General features: G+C 44.4%; 1 protein-coding gene across 3 annotated transcripts in view; it reads right to left on the bottom strand.

Moving 5' to 3' along the window:
- The window catches only part of TDP1 (tyrosyl-DNA phosphodiesterase 1), a 69,722-nt gene that overhangs the window by 30,423 nt on the left and 13,072 nt on the right, over positions 1 to 26,227 (bottom strand). For all 3 annotated transcript variants that reach the window (XM_032482492.1, XM_014566128.2, XM_006192844.3), the window contains exons 7-15: positions 25,798 to 25,894; positions 22,266 to 22,300; positions 17,523 to 17,615; positions 13,898 to 14,065; positions 13,389 to 13,467; positions 11,148 to 11,330; positions 10,483 to 10,531; positions 8,585 to 8,651; positions 7,140 to 7,247 (exon numbers count right to left, since the gene is read on the bottom strand). In XM_032482492.1, coding sequence (XP_032338383.1) covers positions 7,140 to 7,247; positions 8,585 to 8,651; positions 10,483 to 10,531; positions 11,148 to 11,330; positions 13,389 to 13,467; positions 13,898 to 14,065; positions 17,523 to 17,615; positions 22,266 to 22,300; positions 25,798 to 25,894 — 879 coding nt within the window. The remainder of the gene's footprint in view (positions 1 to 7,139; positions 7,248 to 8,584; positions 8,652 to 10,482; positions 10,532 to 11,147; positions 11,331 to 13,388; positions 13,468 to 13,897; positions 14,066 to 17,522; positions 17,616 to 22,265; positions 22,301 to 25,797; positions 25,895 to 26,227) is intronic.

Raw genomic sequence — 26,227 nt, 5'->3', positions numbered from 1 at the left:
TGTGGTAAAACTGAAACACTGTACCTGTCATCGTGTTCCAATAATTTCCATAACAGGCTGCCCATCAAACACAGGATGATTTCACAGTAGGATCAAAAGCTATAAATAGCTTTCTATAGAATCAACTAGACAAAAGTAGGCTAATATAACATTCTAATAAGTTCAAGCTAAAAGTGCTGGTTTTAAGTTTCTTTGAACATCGTTTTCTGGCTGAATACGCTTGTCTTGATTACACAGAGTGATTGCAATCAAATTTTAACCACATTGAGTTCAGAAAAGGCTCTGTCCAAGGGAAGTCTTCAAGTCACATATTACACACCCACGTTATAAAAACAAAACAGATAAGATCTCGATAAGCGGCTTTCTTGAACCTCTAAGAGGGCTAATGAATGTGAGTTTAATAATAACATGTGGTTGTCAGCAGCCACTAGAAACCAAGCGGTCGACTAACATGTGACACGTCACACAGTTTAATAGGTGACGGCCACATTTATTTCCTACCATCTTCTCAGAGCACTCCACGAGTGAGATAAAGGCCCAGATTAGAAATAAACTTCCTAAAATTTAAGCGGCGAGGCTGGTAAGTGGCAACCCCAGATGAGGACACAGATCTTCGGACTCTACCTTAGTGCTTCTTCCTCGATAGTAATGTTGGCTGGTTGGGTAACATTCCCACCTGAGGTTACCTGGGGTTGAAAGTGCTGATGGGGTTAAAGCTATTAAACCCAAGAAACTAGCAGCAGTGGTTTGAGGCTGAGGAGCCAGGAGGGCTGGGGAACAGGAGTGAGAAGACAAACTTGCTTGGCATACTCTCGTCCTACTAGGTGTGGATACAGCCTATTTGGAAGAAGAGCTTTGCAAGGGGCTCTGATTCAAATACATACTGGTCCTTGACCATATGCTGTGCGCAGGGTTAGATGCTCAGGATAAAGATGAGTAAGATCTGACACCCGCTCTCAGGCAGCTCACCATTTACTGAGGCAAAGGGACGCCCAAAGAACCAATAAGAAAGATGTAAAAGGACCAGGCAAAAAGTGCTGTGGAAACAGGAAGGACAAATAGTCATGTCTGCTGAGCCACCAAAAGTTTCAAAGGGGAAGATTTGAGATTGATCTTAAGAATAAGCTTCAGTGCTCTGGACAGTACAGAAAGGAAGACAAACAAAACCTGAGAAGCAGTCAGAAAATGAACATTTCTGAACAAGAGGGATACCATACGTATATTCATTCAAAATTTTCTGAGCCACTGCAGATCAGGTACGACACTGGGCACTATACTTACTGGTCAACACTGCGCTCCCGTGCAGCGGACCAGCTAACCCGTGTCCAGACTCTTGAACTGCAGGACAAAACAATGTATTGTTTTCTGCCACTTAGTTTATGGTAACGTATTACAAAGCAACAGAAAACTAATACAAGACGCAGAACAGAAGAATGTCTGTTAAGAAACAATACTTATTTGTTAACGTGCATGTAAATTCACTTTGAAAGAAATTCCAAAGGGTGGCAAAAGGATTTGAGCAATGGCAATATTTTTGGTAAAAGTAACTAGCTTCAAAAGGTGGTCACCTTGAAGGGCAACACCTCTTTGGGTGGGCTGATCTGCCTTATTTAAAATAAAAGTCTCATGATCACGTTAGAGTCAAAATTCACATTGCTTATCACCCATCTTGCTTACTACTGGTATTTTCTTCTGGGAAATTTGTTTTAGTAAAAAGTAGCCATTCATCCCAAACATGAAGATTAACATGGATTGGTAATAATAAATCAAAGTAGTAAAGTGTCAAAAAAAAAAAAAAAAAAAGGAGGGGGAGTTCAATGTATGCAGCTTTTGAGTTATTTTTCTTTTCCTAAAATCCAGTTCTTAAAACATAATACGTCTGCCACGTTGTGGACGGACTGTGAGACTTGCTGGCATTATCTGTTCATCTGGCCTAGAATCCATGGTTCTCTCTACAGCCCTCCCTCATTACTCTAAAGCAGGAAAATGCATCGGATGAAAGAACGGCAACAACCATACATCAGCTGTTCACAAAGCCCTGAACTTATTCTCAAAGATGACAGCATCACCCAGCAGGAGACACAAGCCAGGGGATGTCCAGAAAAGCATGGGCACCTGGGGCCTTCACCACGACAAGGCCATTAGCACGAGTGCGAGGCTGCTGGACACCCTACAGCAGGCAGGACACTCTGGCACAACAAAGGGTTATCTTGACCGAAATGCCACCTACTGCTCTGACCCCACCGTCCGCCCACCCCACCCACTCCAGCAACACCCACTGTGCGTCTCAAACACAGCCAGCGTATTCCCAATGCTGCCTCTCTGCCCAGAGTGCTCTCCCGTGGCCGTGCAGCCACATGGCTCCCTCCCCTCTTCCACGCCTCTGCTGAAACATCACCACGTCAGTTTGTTGACCACCCTGTTCAATGAGCAGCCTCCTTCTCTGACCCAGGCACCTACCACCCGACAGCACAGCACCTGAGGATGTGCCTGGGAACTCGGGCACTTGTTGAACCTCTCTGGGCTTCGCTTCTCCATCTGTAAAGGGTTAGGATTTACAGAGATGCTGCAGGATTGTTATGAGGATTACACGAGAGTATGTGCACGTATGAAATGTGCTTTTAGTCGAGTGCCTGGAACCTAAAGTAAGCACTACATGTTAGCTCTGAAAATCTAAAAACAACCTAAAAGCAACTTTGAAATTAAGCTATTACCTAACTCATTTTATGTAATGGCAAAACTTGAACTTCTTAACTCATCAGTGACACAAGCTGACCTAAGCTAACACGAGGAAGTTAGTGGACGGGACATGTATCATACTACGTTTCTAAACTCCAAATACTCAAGCACTTCTGGTCCCAAAGATTTGGAGGAAAGGACTGTGCACCTAAGTTATTACTCTACTGTAGTTTTCTCTATAGCAATTATCACCATTTGATACATATAAATCAACTTACTTGTTTTTTTGTGTAACTCCCACCACCATAAAGTCAAGGATTATGTTCTATCATTGTACTCCCTGCAGCTGGAAAAGTGCCTAGGACATAGTAGGTGCTCAATAAATCCATGTTGAAATGAATGATTAAATTCTATAATGTCCAAAATACAACGTGTTAACATTTCTTAGGTAGAGGGAAAAGAATTTCACAGAGGACGGCAGCAAGTTGTTCTTCAACTCAGGAGGGGCAGCTTGGATCCAATTCCTTTGTGTGGCAGTGAAGCACTTGGTAAGGGTGAAAAGCCCACTTGATATTTACTCTCCTTATCTACCTCAGCTCCCCGGCGTCACCCTCCTGCTACTCTTCCTGAACATCAACAAAAGCTCAGGGTGTCAGTGATCAGTTCTAAAGAGAACTCCAAAATAAACTCTGTGTACACCAGTCTCCTGAGTGCAACACCTCACACAATTCCACGTGACCTTCCTTCCACAATAAATCACTCTAATCAAATTGACCATTCTCCTACCAAAACCAGTTTCATTTCCTGACTTTCCTACCAGCCACACTCTGAGCCTAGGATTCACCTTTGAAGCTATGCACCCAGTCCAGGCAGTGCTTTCAGGGGTACAGCCTCGATCCTGGCTTTCATTTGCTTCTTTGTTAACTAATCTGCACTGAGCACCTCTATGTGCCAGGCACCAGGATACACTGAACAACACAGACATGGACTTGGCTCAGAGTCCAGATGAGAAGTCAATGTTCACACAAGCAACCACACTGAGCGGGAAACACTGACCTTGCAGGAAGCATATGTACACTGCAAGGCTAAGGAAGCAAGGAGAGCCTCAGTGAGGTTTAAGTTGAGAACTAGAAGTCCTTGAAGGCCTTGCTGGGTGAAAATCTACTTGTGTAGGATGGCCAGGAAAGCATTACACTGCAATCACCTGACACATGGACAGCGAGCTGTCTGGTCCTAACGTAAATCCCACGAGAGCAGGCACCTCACCTCTGCCTTCCGCTCTGTCCCCATGCCTGGTGTCAGCAGCTTTGCCAGCTGCAGGCAAACACTTGCTGGGCGAGGGAGTCGCCTCAGCTCTGCAGTCTGATTCCTCAGGCTCCTGCAATGACTGGACGAGGCGATGCAGGTAAAGCCCTAGAACTTTCCACCACGTGGTAGCTGCTTGAAGAAGATCAAGCGTCTCCCCTGTCCCTTTTTTCTTACCCCCGCAGAGCAGAAATAACCTTTGTTCAAGGTCCTGGCCAGGGCCTCATGTTCCCCCAGAGACCCACCAGGGGACTGAGAGTCCGAGGAGAACCACGTGAAGGGTCCCAGGGCCTGAGGACGGACTCTGAGGTTTCCACTGTTCTGTGGTCGCTGCATCAGTTTGCACGTTGAGCTGCTTACCGTGAGGAACCATTGCCCTATACTTACTTGTTACAGATATCATTTCACGTGTTCACAATGAAACATTTATTACAAACACTGTCACCTAATAATTTTAATTGATACTCAGAATTAAGCGTAGTTAAGTAGGGAAGATGAGTGCCATATGTTGGGCACTATCACTCCAGTCTGTGGGCTGGCCCTATGGACTTTGGACTTTCAAGCTCCCATAATCGAGAGTCAATTCCTTGAAATGAAAATAAATAAAAATACATCTCATCTACTGGTTCTGTTTCTCTGGAGAGCCCTGACCAACACAGCCAAGCAAGAGGAACCAACTGGGCTCCCCCAGCCTTTCCATTTCCTCCTTACAGGCCGGCCCTTCGAACAGCCCCTCCTCTCCTTTATCCCTGGATCCCAGCACCAGGACTTCCATCTCTACCAAACCTCAAAGACCCACAGTGAGAGCAAGACTCTGGCATTTACTTCTTGGAGAAGCCTACCCGATGGCAAGAGGGGAGAAAAAGAGCTCACTTCTGATCACTCCGTGTGGGTAGGAGGCGAGTTGGACGCTTGTGAATGCTTAACTTGATTTCTCTGGGCACCAGTTTTGCCAGGGGAAAAAAAGCTTGATAAAACCACTTTTACCCAGTAATTGATATGTTTCTCTATATTGCTCTGAGTCTATTCTGAGAAAAATCAGTTTGCTAAGTTAATAGTTAAGGGGATTTTAACCAAAGTTGGAAGGAGTAGCCTTCAAATTCAATTCAACATTCATGCAAAGTGGTGTGATTTCACTAATAGCCTTGATGAGTACAAGAAAGTAGTATCATGGGTTAGAGAATTCTGCCAGATCTGATTGAGGGAAATGTCACATCATTTAAGGCACTCAACACAAAGCAAAATAGCAACACACTTGTAATAAAGTAGCCCTTGGGACGTATGGCGGCCTACGACTCAGCGATGCTTCCAATGGTAGCATTTTAGAACTGGAAGCAGGTAGACCTTTTCATCCAGTCCTGTCCACTCAGCATTAGAGTATGCAGGAAGTGCAGGTCACACATGGGATCAGGATGCGACAGGACCAGTATTAAAAGCCAGGTTTTCCTCCTTGCAACTTAGTAACTTGGTTTAAAAGACAGTTACTGAACACGGAGGTGAGCTGACACTGAAATGTGGTCTCTTTGAACATCCACGTCCCTTTGGAGAGTGTTCAAGGATCCACATTATGCCCCAAATTCATGTCTTGTTGGTTAACTTTGCAGAAGATTAGGTAGCATTATAAATAACTCCCTGTCACTTTAATTCAGGAATACTGGTAATAATCTAGCTTTCTCAAGTGTGTTCCTATTTAAAGCAAAAGCAGGGGAGGGATTAACAATCTCACACTCACCAAGGAAGCTGAGGCTTGAACTCCTTGCCCAGAGAGGGGCCAGGCACCCTCCACATCTCCACTCTGCCTAGTACTTCAGTCAGTCTCCTGCAATGACTCCCCGACCTGGGGTATCTACAGCTCAGGTTTCATACCCAGGTGACCTACCCTTCAGAGGCAGAAGTTTCTCTTTTTAAAGACACACAGCAGAAAATGCAGTAATCCCCCTGGCCGTCCTGCACCGCCGTGAGGGTGGAGCTTGGACAAGTGTAAGGGCAGCTCTCACGTCCTGGGGCCGCTGTGTCCCCAGCACTGGGCTCCACATCTCATCTAAATCTCACAGTAACCCCCAGAGGCAGCCATCACTCCCCATTTTATAGAGTAGGAAATAGCCTCAGGTTAAATAAATTATAAATAAATTTCCCAAGTTCACAGAGCTAGTAAATGATAGAATAGCATCTTGAATTCTACCTTTAGGACTCAAAAAGTATGTTTTCCCACTTATGCTGTGGTGCCCCCAAAACGTGGGAAGCCCTCTCTCACATCTGGTCTCCATCACTGACACTGCTCAGCCCTCTGGTCCTTATCCTGAGTCAGGGTGAAACGTTTAGGCACTAATTTCCATGAACTAGGAAAGTGACTTGGTTTTGTTTCTAAGTGACTCTTTTGTTTAAAAGTTTGTTCATCGTTAAAGAAATAATTCTACTCCGTGCTACCTTAACTAGCTGCTACTGACATCAATTGTGTTATTAAATCATGAAGAGATGCCTAATGGTTTTTGATCAGACTAGAAGACAAGAATTAAAGTGCTAGTCCAGCTCCATTTTCCAAAAGGTGTAACAATCTGTCTTGCTATAAAAACCAACACAAGAATGCTAATAGGTAGGGAGTTTCTTACGGGGGTAACGAAAATAATCTACAATTAGATTATTGTGATGGTTGCACAAATGTGTGAATATACTAAATCATTGAATTATAAATTTAAATTGGTAAATTTTATAGCATGTTAATTATATCTTAATAAAGATGTTTTAAAAACCACAAAGGAGATCTGAGTGCTAAAGTTTCATTTACCTAAGAAAATCAGGGAATATTAATTTTATCCTGTTAGTCTTCTTCTGTATTTACCCCAAGTGTCAATTTGCCTAATCCCTATTATTGAAGTAGTAAATACAGAAATAAACACGAACTTTATGCAAACCTTGTAACATCCAGACTTATAAGTAAAATCAAGCAATGACTAGATGCTCTATAAAAGGACTAACTAGTTATAGGCCTCTGTTAAGTAAGACTCGTGTAAGACACACACACACGCACACACTCACACATACAGAAAACTAACTACAACTCACAAAAGCACTTTTTGGAACCCCATTCAGTACTCTTAGCAGGAGTTACAAACATTTAAAAAATTCCTCCCGTCGGGAACATAAGCACTATTTACCTTGTGACAAGGAACCAAGCAATTTGACTGAAGTCTGGAGAGGGTCTCATATACGTCTTAATATGTGGCATGGCATTGCTGCGGCCCGATGTGTCGGCTGACCATTTGCTAGTGATGGGAAAGACAGATCACTAATTAGAAAGCACAGATCGGTCATGGCCCTAGGATTAGGAAACCGCATGAAAAGCAAAAATACAGTGAGGACACAGTTCTCCGTGATATGACCTGTGATAGCTTCTTCAACTGTTCAGATAACAGAATAACCCATGTTCAGCTTAGAATGCAGGTGTGTAGAAGAAACATTTACCACCACTCACAAAAGCACTGTGATGTGCTAGCGCGTGGCCTTATCGTCTTCTTTGTTATGAATATACACACACATGCGTATCTATTATTTCTACTGTACATCTAACTGCATGTATGTCGGCTTAAAAGCAGGAATTGTGCTCCTGTGGCATATCACTGGGTAGAAAAGGCTCACCAAACACTTGTTGAATGAACAAAATACAAAATGGGAAAAACATAATCAGTATATCAAAATGGAATGTTGAAAAGCAGGGGGATAATTCAGAAATAACTCAGTCAAATGCTGATGCTCATATGTCTGAGTTTGGTTTCTAAGTTTCCTACATCGCAGGCCTAAGGTTCCATGGGAGAAAATGACGTATATCATGAGGCAACAGTCCTTCCTTATAAGAGGATGCTCCCTCAAGAGAGCAAACCGTAAGAGCAAAATCAAGATTAGGGAGATTCATCGTTAGATTATTAAATTCACGTATACAAAGATACTACTGAAAGGTGCTCAATATAAGAAAGGCTCCAGGATGACATTCTGAATTAGACTGGAAGCAACTGAAATGTAATCTCCCTTTGTTTCTGGTGTCCAGCACAATAAATGCCTGTTGACGCAAGTATGAAACTAGAATTGGCCTCGAACATGCAGGATGTGCAGCCACTCAGCCAGGGGAGAGGATGAAGGGCATCCCGTTCACCCGAGCACCTGATCATCTGCTGACCTCTTGCAATGAGCCAACGCCACCCGGGAGAACAGCAGCGTGGACTCCTCCTTTGGCAAGCCTGCAGTCACACAGCGTATATGGGTGTGCAGACAGAAGGACGATGTAAATGAGAACTACAATGCTGCTTATGTAAATTCTCAACTTCCCCACATGTTCTGTTTATTCATCTTTTTCTTTGTATGCAAATATTTAAACAGAAACCACGGAGGTAAATTTGACTCTTTGGTACTAAAAACCAATTCCAAGAAATGTCCAGAACCTTTTTTTAAATTATTTCTATCACGAACATATGTAGATTGAAAAATATAGCTCTGTTATGTAAGGTTCTTTTCTTTAAAAAAAAAAAAAAAAGAAAAGAAATCAGACTGACAAATAATGTTCTTATTCCTAAAGAAGCAACAGCAACATTCTAAACTGACTACTTACTGAAAATAGGAGTGGAGCCAGTTCTGCTTCTCTGCTGTCTGGATGCTATAGGGAAGAGAGCCTCCAGCTTTTAAAAAAGAAAAATAAAATAAATAAAAACTATCGACTACGGTTTGAAGAGCCTTCATTAAGAAGAAAATCTACAGAAACAGCTGGAAGGTAAAAGAAAACACTACTCATTGTTTGGAATAGTTAGTTCTTCGAAAGAAAAAACGGCTATACTTGCATTAAGTATGCTCTCTCAAGGGGGTTCCTTTCTTGGGGATTCATACTGAATAGTAAATGCTTACTATCCGAATACAAAAAGGGGCTGGTAATTTAACATCTGTGGCAGCACGGATCTGAAATGCTAGGAGAGAGCACAGAACGAATCCGGGCCCGTCCTGCTATCCTCGCTCAGGCGAGACACCCTCACGCACATTTTGCAAGGTGAGGTCTGGTGCACCTGTGTCTACCCAAGATCAGGACACTGGGGGTGTAGGGGTTGGGGGGAAGACTAGGTGAGAACTCAGTTCTCCTGCCTCCTTCACTTTTTACACTGATACTTCCAAACAGAACTTGTACTAGCTAAACAGTCTCACAAATGAAATAAAATGATCACTGAAATAAATTAAAATGTTCAGGGAACAGTTACATTTTTAAAAAGACATTCTAAAAGCCATATTCCTTCAAAGAGAATAAAGACACAGTTCCAAGTGGAAAGACAATTAGAAGTCAATTTTTGCTCATCTCTGAAAGGAGGAAAGTTCCATTGTAGATTCACTGGTGACTTTCCAAACACCTGCTGGAACTTCTCCATAGTAATCTACATCCAAAGAAGGCTTTAAATTTCTCTGACATATCGGATAAGGCATGTTGTATGTCTCACTACAAACAACTAACAACATATTCAAGGTTTCAGGACCAGTTAGAAAATAGCTTTATCGAAAATACCATGTTCTTCCCCATTAAAAAGCACACTTTGAATGGATCTAGCCTATTAGAAGTAAAGAAAGGAGGAAAAAAAAAAAAGAAACCATAAACCCCCAAATTGCCATATCCTTGAGTCCCAGTGAAATAAGTTTTGCCATTAAAAAGCAACAAATGGGCTCCAAACTCCATTGAGATTTTTCTGGCCGGGTCACCAGTAGTTTGATAAGCAATAAACGGACCAAGTTAGTCTAATTCAGAGAACTCTGCTTCCAGCCACAAGCAAATGCCAACCAGGTCTTCCCCTTTCCCGGAGCCATTACGCTGTTTGGGTTTATGGTTAATACCTCCTGAATGTACCATGTAGGGGGGCTGCTGAATTCCAGAGAAGTTCAGTGCCCAGCACCGGTATAAGGGCAACAAGACAAGATTGGAAGACGTCTACAAAACCATCCTAGGATTTTACAGATGCAGCCCTTGAGAGAACAGACGTATCAACCAGGTTAAACCAAGGGTTTCATCTCAATATTAAGCATAAGTTCCAGACGTTCAATCTTATCTGTGTCTGGGATTCAAATCTGGAAGAACCCCACAGTACGTCAGGCAGGGAGGAAGCAGAGGCAGAGAGAGGGCCGAGAAAGGTCTTGGCAGGGAGCTGTCGGGGGCGCTGCTTTTATCTGGACGTCTGATCTGGACAACTAACTCGCTGGTGGTAGAGAAGAGAACCAACTTATTGGTAAAAACTCAGAGGGTTATTGTGAGGATTAAGTAACATCCTAACTGCTCAACTGCATGGCATCATCTCTGGAACATATTACCTACTTTCATGATGCTTCCCCAGTTGAAAGAGAATGATCTCCAAATTTCTAACCAATACGTTTCTCATCTCAAGGAGGAAGGTGTTCTTATTACTTGTTTTAAAAAGTCTACCAGGGCATTTATGAAATATACATAGAAAACACAATCGGGACAGTTTCTCCAGCAGTTACCTGGATATCCTTCTAAGCTGGTCCGCACATTTTCCACTGAAGGATAGATCTAAAAATAAAGGAAAACAGTAACACTTGGAATGTACTATGTTGAAGAAACTATTTGTTAAAAGGAATAAAGATTAGTTTTTAAGAAAATGAAAATCTTAACTAAATATACTTAAAGACTTAGAAAATGTGCTTTAAGTTTCAAAAAGTTTTCATCTTACTGAAAAAACTCAACTTCTAGTAATTAAACTATAGAAAGCACTGTAGTCAATGAAAGAGAATTATGTTTCGAGTTGAATATTTTTCTTCTGAAATGCCAAGTCAAAACTGAATTGAACACAAAATTAATTATTAATTCAGAGGTCTCCAAATAATTAACAAAGCCCATAATTCTGTGGGCAATGCTTTACCAAATTTTTTTTCCCCTTGGCATGACAACCTGAAGGAAGGAATGGAAAATGTGTGGGCTAGTCTGTGGCTGAGATGGGGCTCTGCACGAAGCGGTCCGCTCCCAGCACCAGATCATGCTGGGGCCACTTGATTACAGATGAGGATGCTAATGCGTTTCCATCCAAACCCACTGAATAGAACCTCTCTCTCTGACAAGGAGGACTGATTGCATGCTTCTCCTGGACTAGAGAATGGAAACAGTTAACTTGAGGAGGAAAATCACTCACCAGATGAAGAGGGACAGCACTTCCTGGGGTCTTGCCCTCCATCCCCAGTGTCACCAAGCTCTCTTTAAACTCAGAACATAGCCATTTTGACTCGTCAGCCCCCATGGAACCAATGCTTGAAAACTGACCAAGTATCGGCCAAGGCTCTGCCTCTGGTCTGGACGAGGCGTGCTCTTTCAGGAGCTGGGAGAGGATGAAAAGCGACAGCCACTTGAATCCGGTGAGCAGAAATGCTGGGACAACTCAGAACGTGCTTTCCCACCCTTGGAATGACTCATTCAAAAGGAAATGCTGAAAATATCAGCAATCAGTTTCATACCCATGTCCAGTTTTTTTCTTCTTCTTATTTGGGAAATATTTTTAAATACTAAAAATATTTTACTTTAAAGAAATAGTGGACAGAAGTATTCCTCTCCAAAATTCTTTGATTTGTACTAAAAGCAAAAACAGATTAAAAAAATAAAAAGATCCATTTTAGTTGCCATCTCAGCTAAACCACCAACCTGCCACATGCAACTAGACTTCCGCCTTGAAATCTTAATTCTTTAAAATACCTAAACAATTCTGAGAAGGTCCAACTATTGAACATTTGGACTCCTTATCATTTGAAAGAGGTTTAACACTTGGGCTCCAGGCAGCCGTAACGCTCTATAAATAAAAGAGAATATATTTACATGTGGCACATACTGCCCTAAGCTCTGTGGAGGATTGACCTGCATTTCCTGCTTTGCTTGCTACTGATGCAAAGCTGCAGAAACAATTCAGAAAACATTTGGGAATTTCACCCACTTAAACACGAACCGAGTATCCACCTAGAGGCTGGAGAAAGGAAGAAAAATAAGCTGCAGTTCCTGCACCAGTGGAGCTCACTATCTGATGGATGTAGTGTTACGTTTAATGTGTGTTAGTTTCCTTACCACAGAGCAGGCACCAATATTGATAAGCACACTTCCCAATAAAGCCCAAACAGTTCTCAGCTTCCACCTGGGGTGCAGCATGGTGGGGGGCACAGGGCTGAGCTGACAACCACAAGACAGTTCCAGGCTCAGCCCTGATCGGTTACATGACCCCGGACAAGTCCCAGGGCTTACACGTCAGTGAAACAGACAGCTGATCACCCCGCATCTTCCCTGGAAGGCAGCTGTGATGCAGCACAAGCTACTGGCTGTGCAAAGTGGTTTCAAACTCTAAGATGTGACTCAAAGGACAACAACATTGTGAAGCCAGACAATGTGCGTGATCACCCGGCCTTTCTGAGCCACCAGTCCACAAACCAGTAACCCCTAGTGCCTCCTGAACATGCAGCATGTGCCTTGCATTGTTTTTCAGTTGATCTTACACAATTCTGTGAGGGAAGTACTGTTACTATGCCCATTTTATGAATGTCTAGAGGAGCAGGTTAAGGAGCAAATCAAGGGTCACGTGGTTTGTAAAGGGGTCAGGATTTGGAGCCAAGTGTGCCAGGCGTGCGTATCTGCCTGCAAAGCTGTGCACTGAGCCAGTGTGTGCTACCCTCCTCCCTAGGTCAAGACATAAAGATGGTGGCTTCGAGACCTTGTCAGCTTTCAGCTGTGGTCTCACTTAAAAAGCGAAATTAAAAATTTTCATTAGCCAAGGAGAATTCTCACACAACATAAATATCGTACAGAAAAAGACAGGCTTTTAAGAAAGCCACTTTAGGGAATTTATTAAGGTCGGTAATCTGACTCCTAGAGAGAGATGAAGAAAACTTTAAGCTTTAACTTGCTTGCTGTTTTATCTTGTTAAAGGTCTTTCTGGGTTTATTTTCACACCAGCAGCAAATGTCATTTTCATAATTACAATTCTCACAGGGCACTGGTTTAGTAAACAAAATACACAGCTGCAGCCTTTACACAACACTATTTTCTGTTCTTTGTTGAATTTGTGTTAAAAGTCCTTGACGTGCTGATCAAAAGCTACAATACTTGTATGAATGAAAAGTCTCAGTTATCTTTACTACAAGAAATAAACTAAAAATAGTCCATATACTTTTGCCATTTAGAATTGTTGACTCTACACCTATAAGAGACAAAACATTAAAATGCAAGTAATTATTGGAAACTCTAATTAGACAGTCAATTATCAAGTGCCTATGATTTGCCCAGAATTGTGATAAAGATATATTCGGAGCTGCCATCAAAATGTACCAATTAAAAATGAAAAAGGAGACATTATACATTTAAAATTTTAAAAATGTTAAAACAGTAAAAATTCTGTTACCTTCCTAAGCCTAAAATGTCCCCAATTATCTTTCTCATTTCCTTGAAAGCGTCCTGGGGTTGAGCCAATAAGGTAAACGCTAAAAAGATATAAAACGCAAGTTATTGAACACAGTGATTTGTGGACCCAAAGTCACAAAATAGTCATGAAAACTAACACAATCATGAAATAGTCTAAGAGCCAACCTACTTTTTTGAGATGCCTCCTCAGAGTAGTAATTGATACTTAAAATCATTTTTGAGCACGTCAAGTAACGGGGTGTAAGGTACCACGCAAAGACATGACTAATTTTAAGAGCCCTCCAGTGGGAAGCTGCAGGTGGAATGTGTCCCGGCCCCCACTTCAGCGCCTGAGAACTGTGAGGCACAGTGACAGGACTCGCTCTCAATATGCCACGAGGGACAGCCAGATGTCACTCCACCTCTTTCCAGGCCCCTGCATTCCAGACCTCGTGTGGCTCTCAAGGTTAACCCACTGTGAGCACCCCGAATGGCTAAGAGGCCACATACTTTGTTTCTGAGAGGTCGTGCTCCTGGATGGTATCTATCCACTCCTTGAGAGGAGCAGCGTTGTAAGCCGTCAGGTAGCTGATGAGATCAGCTTTGAAGTGTGTGGTTGATTCTCCAGATCTGTGGGCTCCGTGGACGATTCGTGGGTACAAAGGACTCAACCATATCCTGGAATGGAAAAAAAAATAACCTTTCGTGGTCAGAAGCACAACTGATCACAATGCTTATCTCCGTACTGATTCGGCGCTCACCCTAAGGAAGGGGTGAGTTCTCACCATCTCTCTCCCCATGTTTTAAGTCATCATCCTTTTAAAATGTGAAGTCTGATCGCACCACTCCAATGGCTTCCATTGTATCTGGAGTTATTTCTGAACTGTGAATTTAAGATCTGGCCTCAGCCTGCCTCTCCCAACTCAATTCCTCCAGGCTCCCTGTTCATTCACACACTTTCCTTATTATTCCCCCTCTGACCTCACTTCTCTACTGCTTGTAAAGACTTGATGACAACCGAGTTCCACTCCTAACTGTTAGAGCAAATCCACACCAGTAACCCTGGCAAGATTCTGCCCATGCCTATGGCAACGTAGCTCTTTAGCCAAAAGGAAAATAAAAGGTACCTATACAAAGGGAAAAAAGGTGCAGATCTGTTTTCCATAAATAAATAAATAAATAAAATTAAAAATAAACTCGTTTTCATGATGCACACACTACAGCAATTTGAGATACTTTTATATCCTATACTTTCCCGGTGTCTGTACAGACCACACTTAATTGTATTACATTAACACCAACCTCAGACTTTCAAATAATTCAATAACAAAAAAACCTTGATGACATCTTTCATTTCATCAATTCCTGGTCAGTGTACTTTGCCAAAACTCCTGTATCATGCCCACAAATGGAAAACAGCCATGCCTAAACCCAGTTCCTCTATGAACCCATCCATGGTGGGTTACAGAGAAGCATGGCTTCAAACCTCTTGTGCTGTTTCTTCAACTGCAAAACCCAGTTAACAGTCCTGCCCCACAAAGCGCCCACAAGGCTGAACAGGGTCCAACTTCAAGAAGCACCGAGCAAGCACAAGCGGTTCCTGCCTCTTCCCTTCCACGGCCACTTCCACCCCAGTTCTACCCATGAAGCCAGAAGCAGGAGAGAAATCGCCCAGGTCCTTGCCCACCTGGCAGCCCTCAAAGGAGACTGGCAAGAGGCAGGCCATCAGGGCAGGAAGCACCCAGAACCACGAGGATCCTGGCTGTGCGTCTTCTGAACTCTGTACCTGTTTATAGCAGGGAGGCACGCCACACCTCCCTTCCCGCCTTGAGATTCCCTCACACAGGGAGCACTACGTGTGACCAGGATGGTGGTCCAGGCTCTGGACCCAGATCTGCTTCTGCCTGGCTGTGTCATTTTGGGCAAGCTTGGTGACCGCTATGGGCCTCCCTCTGCCCGGGTGCGTGACACAACCATGTCGGGCCGGATGGATGGGAAAGGCCTCTCTCTCCTCCCAACAGCAACTTGGAGCCCATAGGCCGAGTGGGGCCCCCCCAGATTAGAGGTTCACTGGCAGGAGGGGTTCTGGATGAGGCACATGACAGATGAAGACTTTCCAAACCAGGATACTGAGACGTGAGGCATCCTGACATTTCACAAAATAAGATGAGAAGTTCTCTTGGGCCAAATCATTTTAAGAGTGAGAAACTATCAGGTGGATGAAGAAGCTGGTAAAAAGGACACCAGGGTCACTGGTGGAGGAGGGAAGACTCAGCGCCACGACAGGCCGACTGTGAAGTAGGATTCCATGAAAGAACTACTTTTGAATGTTTTCAAAAATTACAACCCACAACGTGAAACTGCAAAGCATCTGAGAGTAGAATCTAGACTAACTGTGAGACAACAGTACCCCCGTACTGGGGCGGCTGCAGAGGGAAGCGGGAAGGTGGAGGGAGGTTTCATACCCTTGGTACTTTGAGTTTTGAACCAAGTGAAGCTATTACCTAGTCAACAAATTTTTAAAAACATTTAAATTAAAAAAATTTTTAAGTAAAGAGAAAAAACACTTGGGCCCTTTGCCCTTTACCCTTCTCCACAGCAGCTGGCCCAGACACCTGGGGCAGCATGGCTATAGAAACTCAGGCTCCAGAAGGAGCTGGAGGCCATGGCGGGACCCTCTGAGACATGTAAGACCGAGCACCAACCCGATAAATTCCTTCAGTTTTGTGAATGACTGTTTCCCCGAGAACAAGCTGCATCAATGTCTTTCCCTTTTAGACGGGGCTGCATATGAGTCCCGAGTCCTGAAGCCCAAGCCGGCAGCTTAGAAGCTCTAGGGGAAGCAAAGGCCGGGTTAACCAGAACTCGGTGGATCAGGAGTCCTGTGGCCGAGGCTCTCAGGGATGGAGTGTCCACCCCCACCACCTTGCACCCACTGGACACTCGGAAACTAGAACATGTTTGTAGGGAAACCATCAGGCAGTGGGGATAGGGGCTCAAGCCACCTGCCATGGTGGGGAAGGGGAGGGAAGAAAGATGTCTGGCTGAGGGAAAAGACTTTTTCAACCTGGAAAGGCTGCGCGAAGCGAGGTAACTGTGTACATGGCACATTCAGGTAGGCGCTGGCCCCGGGGATGCAGGCGGAAAGGCTGTTTAGCTCCACCTAAGGTGTAACTCGGGCTCAGTCAGAGCCTCGAATCCGGGGTCTCGCCTGGGCTGGGCAATGCTACGGACAAGGGAAGCGGGGGCGGATGCGGGGAGAACACTCAAACCCTGGAAGGGCAGCTGTCTTCCAACACAGGGAGGCAGAGACAGCAGAATGGCTTAAAAGAAAGAAAGGGGAACTAAAGGTGTCAATGACAGGCTCAGCGGGAAGGAGAGCAATGGGTGAAGCTGGGTTTGAGCAAATCCCTAAAAATAAACCCAATCTTCTCCTATGAGATCAAAAACTAGATCTAGCGTATGTGCACCAAGGACAAAGGGTTAGTAATTAAAAAAAAAAAAAAAAAAAAAAGCGTGAAAATCCTTCCTGTTCAGTTCTTTTGGAGATTCACAACCATACTACAGGCTCTGAAAAGACAACAGGTGAGATTTGTTTTACGGGAAACAAAGTGTTGGAGGTGAGGGGGTTATTTTTAGCACACAGTCAACCCCCAAGTTTTCCTCTGATACCTGCTGGGAAGTGGCCGGCGTGGGTACAGGGGATGCAGGGTGAGCGAGGACCAAGAGAGCTGACAGGTGGGTCTGATGGGAAAAATAATGGGTGTTTTATCCTCTTTCTGCCCCAGGTCCTTGGATCTACTTACCTATATAATGTAAATATGACGCTATTTTGTAAAAACTAGGAAAAAACTACGGTGTATAAATATTTCTGTATGTTTACATGTACAATAGAGACAGTTGTGGACGACCACGTGCTAAATGGTGAACACCAGTTACCTCAACAGAGGAAGTGGGGGAGGCAGTAAAAGAACGCTATCACTTTTTATAGGTATCTCTTTTCTATGCCATAACTCTGGGCTTCTTTTTTACAATTAAAACATAGGAGGGAAAAAAAAGAACAAAGCCATGTTCTGGTTTTGCCTTTTCTCAGCACACACAGCGACCACCGAGAAGTGAAGAGAATTCTACAAACCCCTGCGTTTTCTGGTGCCAGTCGGCGTGGATGAGGTTGGAGGTGTGGATGACAACCCGGAGGCCTTCCTCGTAGAGCAGTAGCATCATTTTCCTTTAAAAACAGAAAAAGGTCAAAAAGCATTAACAGCACTTTCATAATACACAATACCTTTCTGATACAAATCCAATAGCTAAAGGAACTCCTTAAACTCTTACAGTACCCAGATGTTGAACATTTACAGCCTTATTTTCTTCCATACATCATCGTTATCAAACCCTGCTTAAGTGACAGGTGGAAAACCACCCTCCAAAACGCTCCAGGCATCAGGTGGTAAATGAACTTGTGCTCCGTCCCATCCACGGGGCCCGTCCTGACACTTCGAGCCCCTCCTGGCTCCAGCCTTGCTCCTTAATATCTATTCAGCATCATCCACTACAACCAAGGAAACTTCTTGTCCAATGTTTTCAGAATATGGTCACAATCTCTTGCTACACTGTGGCTACCAAGCATTTTTTTTTAATTGCAAGAGAATAAATTAAAAACTCAAGAGTGTATCACAAACATTTAAGTACTGGGTCATGAAACTCATTTCGGCACTTATCAGTGTGGACGCGCACAGCAGACTGAAATGACAAATGCATTTCCTGCTGAGGGCTGAAGCTTTAAGCAAAGTCTGGGAGATGCTTTGTTTTCAGGAGACTGATCTTTTTTCATGCCCCACAGACACCAGACTTGTCACCGGCATGTACCTGGGCTTGAGATGTCTTCCCCTTTCTTCTCCATTTACTCCAGTCAGCCCCAGAGATCCCTTTCTCATCCATGGGGCTTCCCCAGGCATCAGACGCTTTCTCTGAGCTTGATCCCAGTGAGAGGGGGGAACAGCGCTCCATCTAAAGCCCGAAGACCTAAGCGCCTGTGTTCATAGGTCAGAGCCATCCCACCCTCCATAAGTCATTTAACATTCCAAAGTCATTCGGTGTCCCCAGGTCTCAGTTCTTCACTTGTGACATGAAGAACCAATGCTGTGTTCACTCCATAGGACTGTTGTGAGAATGAAATACAATGTGTATTTTATTAAACGTGAAACCCTCCATGTGTACCTTCCCTTTACTCCGTCAGGGACTTGCTTTATTTTGTCGTCTCCCAGTGGATGATTCCTGGCCTCCCGGTGGTTTTCCAATTATTTCGGGAATCTCGATTCTCTCTCCCCTCAACTAGAGATCCACTCAAGGCAGTAACTCTGCCTGTTTCCACTGAGACCAAAATGCTACTTAATACGTACTGAGGTAAGTCAGTTCAACGTGGGGAAAAAAATGAACCACTGGTTCTCTCAAATAAACAACATGAATACTATTTGGACAGAATGGGGTCAGCATTAAAAAAAAATATGGAAAAGAATACAAAAACAGAGAATGAGATTTAGCTTTTGCTGGAACAGGAATGGAACCCAAGCTGGCAAACAGCAAATTAATGCAAAGCTGGAGATGTGACAGCTGCTGGGCCAAGCTTTCTTTCTACTTACGAGATGTGCTCTCTGAAATCTGGGCAAATTTACATACACAGTTGGCAAATTAGCAGCTGACTGTAATTAGGAATAAGCCAGTTATGAATTCATGATGGAAGTTTTACAAATATTTCCATTAGTCAAGGCAGCAATTACCAAGAAAATCATGCACCAATGTCAGTGAATCCTCTCAAACAGAAGTGAGAACCAGTCTAAGGGGAGTCCTGCTAATCTTTTCTTAGACAAGATGGCACGTCCCAATCAGATCACAGCTGAAAGTGGATTAAAAACGCAAAGAAACGAGGTTCCCCTTGAAGAATGCTGACCTGCGCATTACCCGTTAGGTTGTGGAGGCAGCAAAAGGGCTGCCCCCCACGCCTGCAGCTGTGCCGCACAGGGTAGAGCAGCGCACGTCTGTGCAGCATTTACGTGCCAGGTCCCGTTCTAGAAGCTCCAGAATGCCAGCCAGCTAAACCCCTCCGCACCCAGGGGTGGTGTCACCAACCCCGTTACAAGGGCAAATCCGTGGCTGGGAGAGGCAATGGGATTGTCCGGGTCCCCAAGTGCGCCGAAGCAGCTCCTCTCGCTCCCCTTGGCTCCCGCAAGGTCGGATGGGGCTGTGGCTACTTTGCACTAAGGGCCGGAGCGGGCGAGGCTGGGGATGGTGCGGCTCAGGTGAGAGGGGACTGCGTCACGTGTGACGGGAGGCCCTGCTACAGCTCTCCCTGCAGCCTGCTCCTGGCTGCCCGGCCACATCTGACACGTGGCTGCTTTGACTTCTCGCCCCACTGTGGACTCTCGGGGCCATGGGAGGAGATTTTGCCCCCAGCTTGGGGGCCACAAAAAGTGTTAGCATCCTCCTGAGATAAGCCCCGTGATTGCCCGGCGTCCTACAGCAGCGTGGATGGAGTGTGTCCACCGCCCCGAAAAGGACGATGAGCTCCTGGAGGACAGGGCTGCATCTGGCCACTTCCAGACGCTCCGCACGTGGTACGTGGTCAACACAGGCCGGTGAACTGAGCATGGTCCCAGCGACTGCCCCAGGGCCCCGTGGTCGCTCCACCCTGCCCGAGGTAGAGGCTGCTTATGCCCGTCACCGTGAGCTGGAAGGTTTCCATCTTTCCCTCATTCATAGATTTGTCCTGCCTCTCTCACCCAAAGACTAAAAGCTGCAAGGACAAGAACTTTATATGTCCTAGAGCCATGCTTCAAGAAAATAACAGATATTTAATGAATAATTCTTAAAACATTTTAAAACGAGCCACTGAAGTTCGATCTCCTACGAGATACTGGCATTTCAACAAAACGCAAGCTACACAGACTGCGGATCTGGGGAGGTTCTGCCGTCATTACTTCCCCAGTGATTTTCAACTCTGAACGAAGAACTCTGCTGCGTTTAACTTGCAAAACGTGCGTGCTGGAGGGGAGAGGAAGCCTGGCCTCGCAAAGCGTGTGTGTGTGTCGAGGAGGGAAGCAAAGAACACAGAGTGCACATTAGCAGTGAGTAAATAGCAAAAATAAAGAAGTTAAGTAAAAATAAGTGGTTTCTAGTCCTGTCTCCAACCCTGGCCAGAGGAAAACTGCCTGTCTACTTGAGGCCTCTGATTTGTAAAATGAAGGAGGAGGACCAAATAATTTTTTGACTAGCATTTTAAAAAGGATAGGCCCGCCCCCATCAAACATCCCTGTGTCAGATCCAGGCCAGGCCCAGCGCGCTCGGCCCTCCTGGGACCTGGCCCAAGCGCTCCTGCTGTGTGCTAGCATAGTCAGGGCAGTGTGAGTATCCCCAGGAAATGCGGACTGGGGCACAGAACGCTTGGCGGGCACAGGAACCCGGCACTGGAGGTCTAGCAAATCATGCCAAGGTCCAGAGAGGTGACAGGGCTGGCTGAGTGTATCTGAGAATCAGTAAAGAATTTATGCCAGGGTTCTAGCTAAGGGCAGGGACAAGGATTCATTTGCTGTGACCCTTTACTGGCAGAAGGCCTGCCCATGCCAGGGAGACTGTGCCGCCCCCCAGGGTCTCCCGTGGTGCAGCTGCGGGGCCGAAGATGCCTGTTCAGCCTATCAGCGCTATTTTGCATCCTTTGCTGAAATCAGCATTCTGTGAGCTCAGTGCCGTGGAAAGAACAATTGATACCTTAGCTGAGTAGGTGCTTGAGTTCCTTCTCAACAACCCTCAAACCCTGTCCTCCATGAGACTAAAGCTACCAATTAGGGGCGGCTGGTAAACGTGGAAATATTTACACAAGAGCATCTGAAACCAGACCACGTACGGCTGACAAGTCTCCTTTGACAAAATGGCTCAACGCTTTCCACTGTGGTTCCTTTCTGAAAACACACTGCAAAATATAGTTTTAAGCGTATAAAGAGAATGATGAAAAAATGGCCTCATTTCTGGTACAGTATCAGGAAAACAGTGGTCACTGCACGACTCGGGGCAAACACTCCCTCCTGTGACATCCCTTGTTGCCTTAGGGACAGACACCTGCAGGGACAGGCCTGAGGCTGGAGGCCACCCAGGCCCACTGCTGGTCCAGAAGGAAGATGAGGATTTGTCACATCCTTTGACAAATCCTTTCCAGAGAAATATGATTTACAAAAATACTGAAATAGAGGCAACCATGTCATATTCTTTTCTCAGAGAACCAACTACATGAAAGGGCACAAGTGAGGGTTAAAACTCAAGTAAAACGAGAGTCAAGCTGATGTGTGTCAAGTAGGAAATAACAGAAAAGTTTCTTGTCTGTGGTTTGCAGTGTCTCTGAAATTATCCTAAGAGAATCTTCTGCGATGTCTTGGGGCAGGGACATCTGCCTCTCAAGGTGACAACTTCTTGTAAAATAGTTTTTCTTTCAGAGCACAGAGCTGATCTAACAATATTCTATTTGATGCAACTCAGAATCTTAAAAAAATCACGAGGATTTCTTTAAAGTAGTGGAATCTACAGCATGTGACGACTGCACATACAGCCATCCATAACCTCTGACCACAATCTACTCTCCTCGTCGGCTACAATGAACGTCCTGAACAGAAAGCAGAAACCGCATCACAGATTCAGATTTTGATGCTGAGAGTCAGAATCCTGGTACTTGGTCGTAAGCCTGTTAGGAAACAACTCCATTTCCTCTACTCCCTTAGTGACAGCTTTTCCCCCAGCAAAATCATCACAATGAGTGCCTCTAAGGGCACTTTCTGAAGGGCATCCTTTGATCTATTAAACTCATATCCTCCCCTACTTCATAAAAATTGCTTACGTGTGGTGTGTTCCAAATGCAATATCCAACTTTGCCTAGGATGAAAAAGAAGTCAAGTCAGTTTAAAAGAAAAAAAAATCAGCAATATCCCTATCAAAAATTAAATTAGAAAAGATTCAGGGTAACTTTACTATCTTTAAACTTTTTACCGCCCTCTAGTGGACAAGTCCTTGATTGCCAAGACAGCTTTTAGAAGAGCATCCACTGAGGCTCATTTTTAAAAAAACAACTTTTTTTTTTAAAGGCATCCAGAATGATTCAATACATATTGCATTTTTTAATTATAGTAATTAGAAGTGAGAAGCTTAATTTCTTTAGTTGCCAGAAAACTAGCAAGAACAAATGAGACTCTATGCAAAGTTTTAAAATTAGCTATTTGGCTTATACAGAAATATACACAAGTTTTCAAAGCACGTTTAAAAGAAACATTTAAAGTGGTGGCAGCATTGAGAATCATGATGTCAAAACAAAAGTTCTCTTACATTTATAGCATAGCAAGTGCTGAGAATAAAGATAATATATTAAATTCATTTTCGTGTTACAAAGTGATACCTTTACAAACAAATGGGGGTGGGGGGTTAGTAGGTGAAGAAGTAAAACATTTTTTCTAACATCCAATATAGCAACACCTTGGTTAAGCAGAATATGCCTCAAGATGAGAAAGTTAAAAAGAAATGTCAAAAATAGCTCAGGAGTTAGGAATTCAGCATATGGGCACAAGTCCTACCTTCACAAATTTGTGTGACTTTAGAAAATATTTGAATCTCTATACCTTGTCTTTCTCCTCTTTGCAATGAGGGTACTGTTCAGAGATTCACGGAGTTGTCAGGAATAAATGAGAATAACATTGCTTAAATGCTTAGGAAAATGGGACCTGCACGGGGTCAGCATTCTAAAAATGGAAGCAGGGAAGCAAGTACTATTAAAAGCAAAGCCCTTCCCACTCCCCACCACGGGACGGGTGGATGGGCCTGTCCACTGGGGGCCGCGATGGGCAAGTGAACCCGCGGGTGAGGATGACACGGCCCGCCTTAGAGTTGCTCATGGACAGGTGGCTGAGTTTACTACACTCGTAAGCTCCGTGTTTGGAGTGCTCAAAGAATATCAATTATAGAGTGGGGTCTGGCCACAGAACAGTGAACAGGAAAAGTGTATTCCATGTCTTTAAATTACACAATGAGAAGAAAGACTGATATCCTGTAAATTGATATTTAGTTCAGAAAAAGCAATGGTCAGAAGACTTGGCTTTTGAGTTTAGTTTTGCTATTCATTGTATTGCTTTCGGGCAAGTCTAAGCACAAAAAAAAGGGAAGATAACTTCAACAGATAATATTTAATGGGTGCTTTTTTGGGTAAATGCACCAAATCCTTTACACAACAACCGTATAAGGAACAGTATTAGCAATCCATTTTAAAGATGAAGAAATGAAGGGCGTGGCGGGCATAGCTCACCAGTAGAGCACATGCTTAGTTAGCATGCAAGAAGTTCTGGGTTCAACTCCCAGTACCTCCATTTAAAAAAAAAAAAAAAGGATGAAGAAATGAAGCTTTAAGTGGTTAAGTGATAGGCCCGGACTGACATAGCTAGTGGGTGGAGGGCTGGGACAGACCCCAGAAGTCTGAACTTTGACCACCACCAGGCTTCAGACTCTGGCCTCTACCACACCCATGCAAAATGGGAGACATACAGCATCTACTTATTGACTAACAAGACTCAGCTTAGGCAAGTGACACTATGTTGCTAAAAAAATTCAAAAATTCATTTTACAGACAAGGTATAAAGGTATTTCAATAGGTGGGGACAGGAGAGGGCAAACACCCTGTACATCAAAGATGAGCTGGGAGCTTCTGGTCACTCTGCACAAGAGGCTTGGAAGACAGCGCTCATAGCGCCCCCTCGTGGCTGGCCTGAAGCATGCCACACTTTCTCCTAAACGTTTCAGTACAGATAGTGTATTTGAAAATCTTTGTATTTCTATTGATTTAATCACCCCACCTTCAGGATTCCTGTGTTTATTTTCTGCCCACTCTTAGTCTGATAAGCACTATCCTACTGCAGTTTAACCCCTTCTGCTTTTGGAAACAAATGCAAAACAAGGGGAGTTCAGGCAACTGCTAAGCAAAGGCGTATCTGTGCACAGGTGAACCCTCAACAGGAAAGGAAAGAACTCCAACTACATGACGCACAGGGGTCCATCACAGGAGGCGTTGTGAGGTCGGTTTAAAGTGGATCAGACTGAGATTTTTCAGTTTTAATCTTTATAAAACAGATACACACACACACACCCCTAGATAATATTCTACAGCTGGAAGAAGAGAGATAAAACGTGGGCTGGAATTCTTTTATCTTGTATGGATGGAGGAAAAGACACTGGAGGGAAAGTGAGAAGGAAAAATAATCTAGGTCTCATTAAGTCTCTCTTGGCTCTGTACTCCAAGAGCAGAAATCTCGAACCAACTTCACTGAGATATTGGCCAGGATAGGACCGTTGTCAGGCTGCTCACGGATGGACCGACCAGCCTGCTCCAACAGGACAAGGTGACCATTACACCAGCCACCCCAGAACCTCCACCGCCACAGGAAGGAAATCATGAACGTAAACATTTCTGAATTCCTTGCTAACTCCACCCCCTTGCCTGTTTCTTACACAAAATGCCACATATAACAGATCCTTTCAGATGTGAGGTCTATAACAGCGGGTCCTAACCAGTCCCAGACTCACTGGTCACCCTGTATTTCTAGGTACTTACTGATGGGAAAATATCAGGGTAAAATTATGGGAAGACAGAAAGAAACTGGCCCACAGCCTTCTCTTCGCCTCCTCTCTGCTCTGCTTTCGTCCCAGACTGTGACAGTTATTGCATGTGTCACCCTGGTTGTCCCAGACTGTGATGGTTACTGTGTGTGTCACCAGAGCAAGGCCACAGGACCCAGATATTTGATCAGATGTTGTCGTGAAGGTATTTTTTGAGGAGAATGGCATTTAAATCAGTAGATTTTGGGTAAAGCAGATGACCCTCCATCATGTTTGTGAGCCTCAGTAAGTTGAAGGCCTTAAGTGTTAAAAAACAACAACAACAAAAAAAAGACCCCTTTCCTCAAGGAAGAGGGAATTCAGTCTCCAGCCAGCCTTTGGACTCAGACTGCAGCATCAACTTTTCTCAGAGTCTCCAGCCTGCCCGCCTACCTGGAAAATTTTGGACTTGCCAGCCCCCACAATCACGTGAGCGTGTTCTTTAAAAATACACGTCTCTCCAAACACACACGTACCCTTACTGGTTCTGTTTCTCCGAAGAACCCTGGCTGATTACAGAGACATCAGGTCAACAAAAAGGAAAATCTTTCAAACCACAAGGGCTGCCCACAAACAGGATGGGCTACCTCAGGAAGCGTGTAAGCCAAGGCTGGACAAGTGTGTGTCGGTGACACCGAGAGGGGACTCCTGCTTTAGGCAGGTGGACAGACTGAGTGTCTAAATTTCCTTGCAACTCTCAGAATAAGCAGGCTCTCGCATGGCGGTAAGTGGCTTACCTGGCAGAGGGAAACGTTTTCATAAGGCTTTGCCTGGGCGTGCAGGTGAGCCTTTGCTTCTCGTTTGTCGCCGTGCACAAGTAGGATTGGCTTCCTCCTGAAAAGGGATCAAAAGTATTTAAAATCTGTCATTCGTGAAGCTGGACGGGTGCCTAGTTAAGGAACGTGTGTTCCTGGCCTGGGTGGTGACTGAGCACAGGGCGAGCACACAGTGGTGACCGGTTAACCTTCACTAACTGATTACCTCTGTCATGGGGCCCTAGGGCCTGATTGTGAAGCTCTGCTGTGACCCAGAGAGGCTGTGACTCCAAGGTCCTTGAGTAATTGTCCTCTGTGGTCCAGAAGGGCACATCCTTAGCTCTGTATTCAGATAGATTAAAAGATACATAATTACTGTTGTCTAGTATGATGCTCTTTCTCTCCTTTTGGA

This window comes from Camelus ferus, chromosome 6 (genome assembly GCF_009834535.1).
Source record: "Camelus ferus isolate YT-003-E chromosome 6, BCGSAC_Cfer_1.0, whole genome shotgun sequence".
In the NCBI taxonomy this organism is placed as follows: Eukaryota; Metazoa; Chordata; class Mammalia; order Artiodactyla; family Camelidae; genus Camelus; species Camelus ferus.
This window is presented reverse-complemented; position numbering and strand designations above follow the sequence as displayed.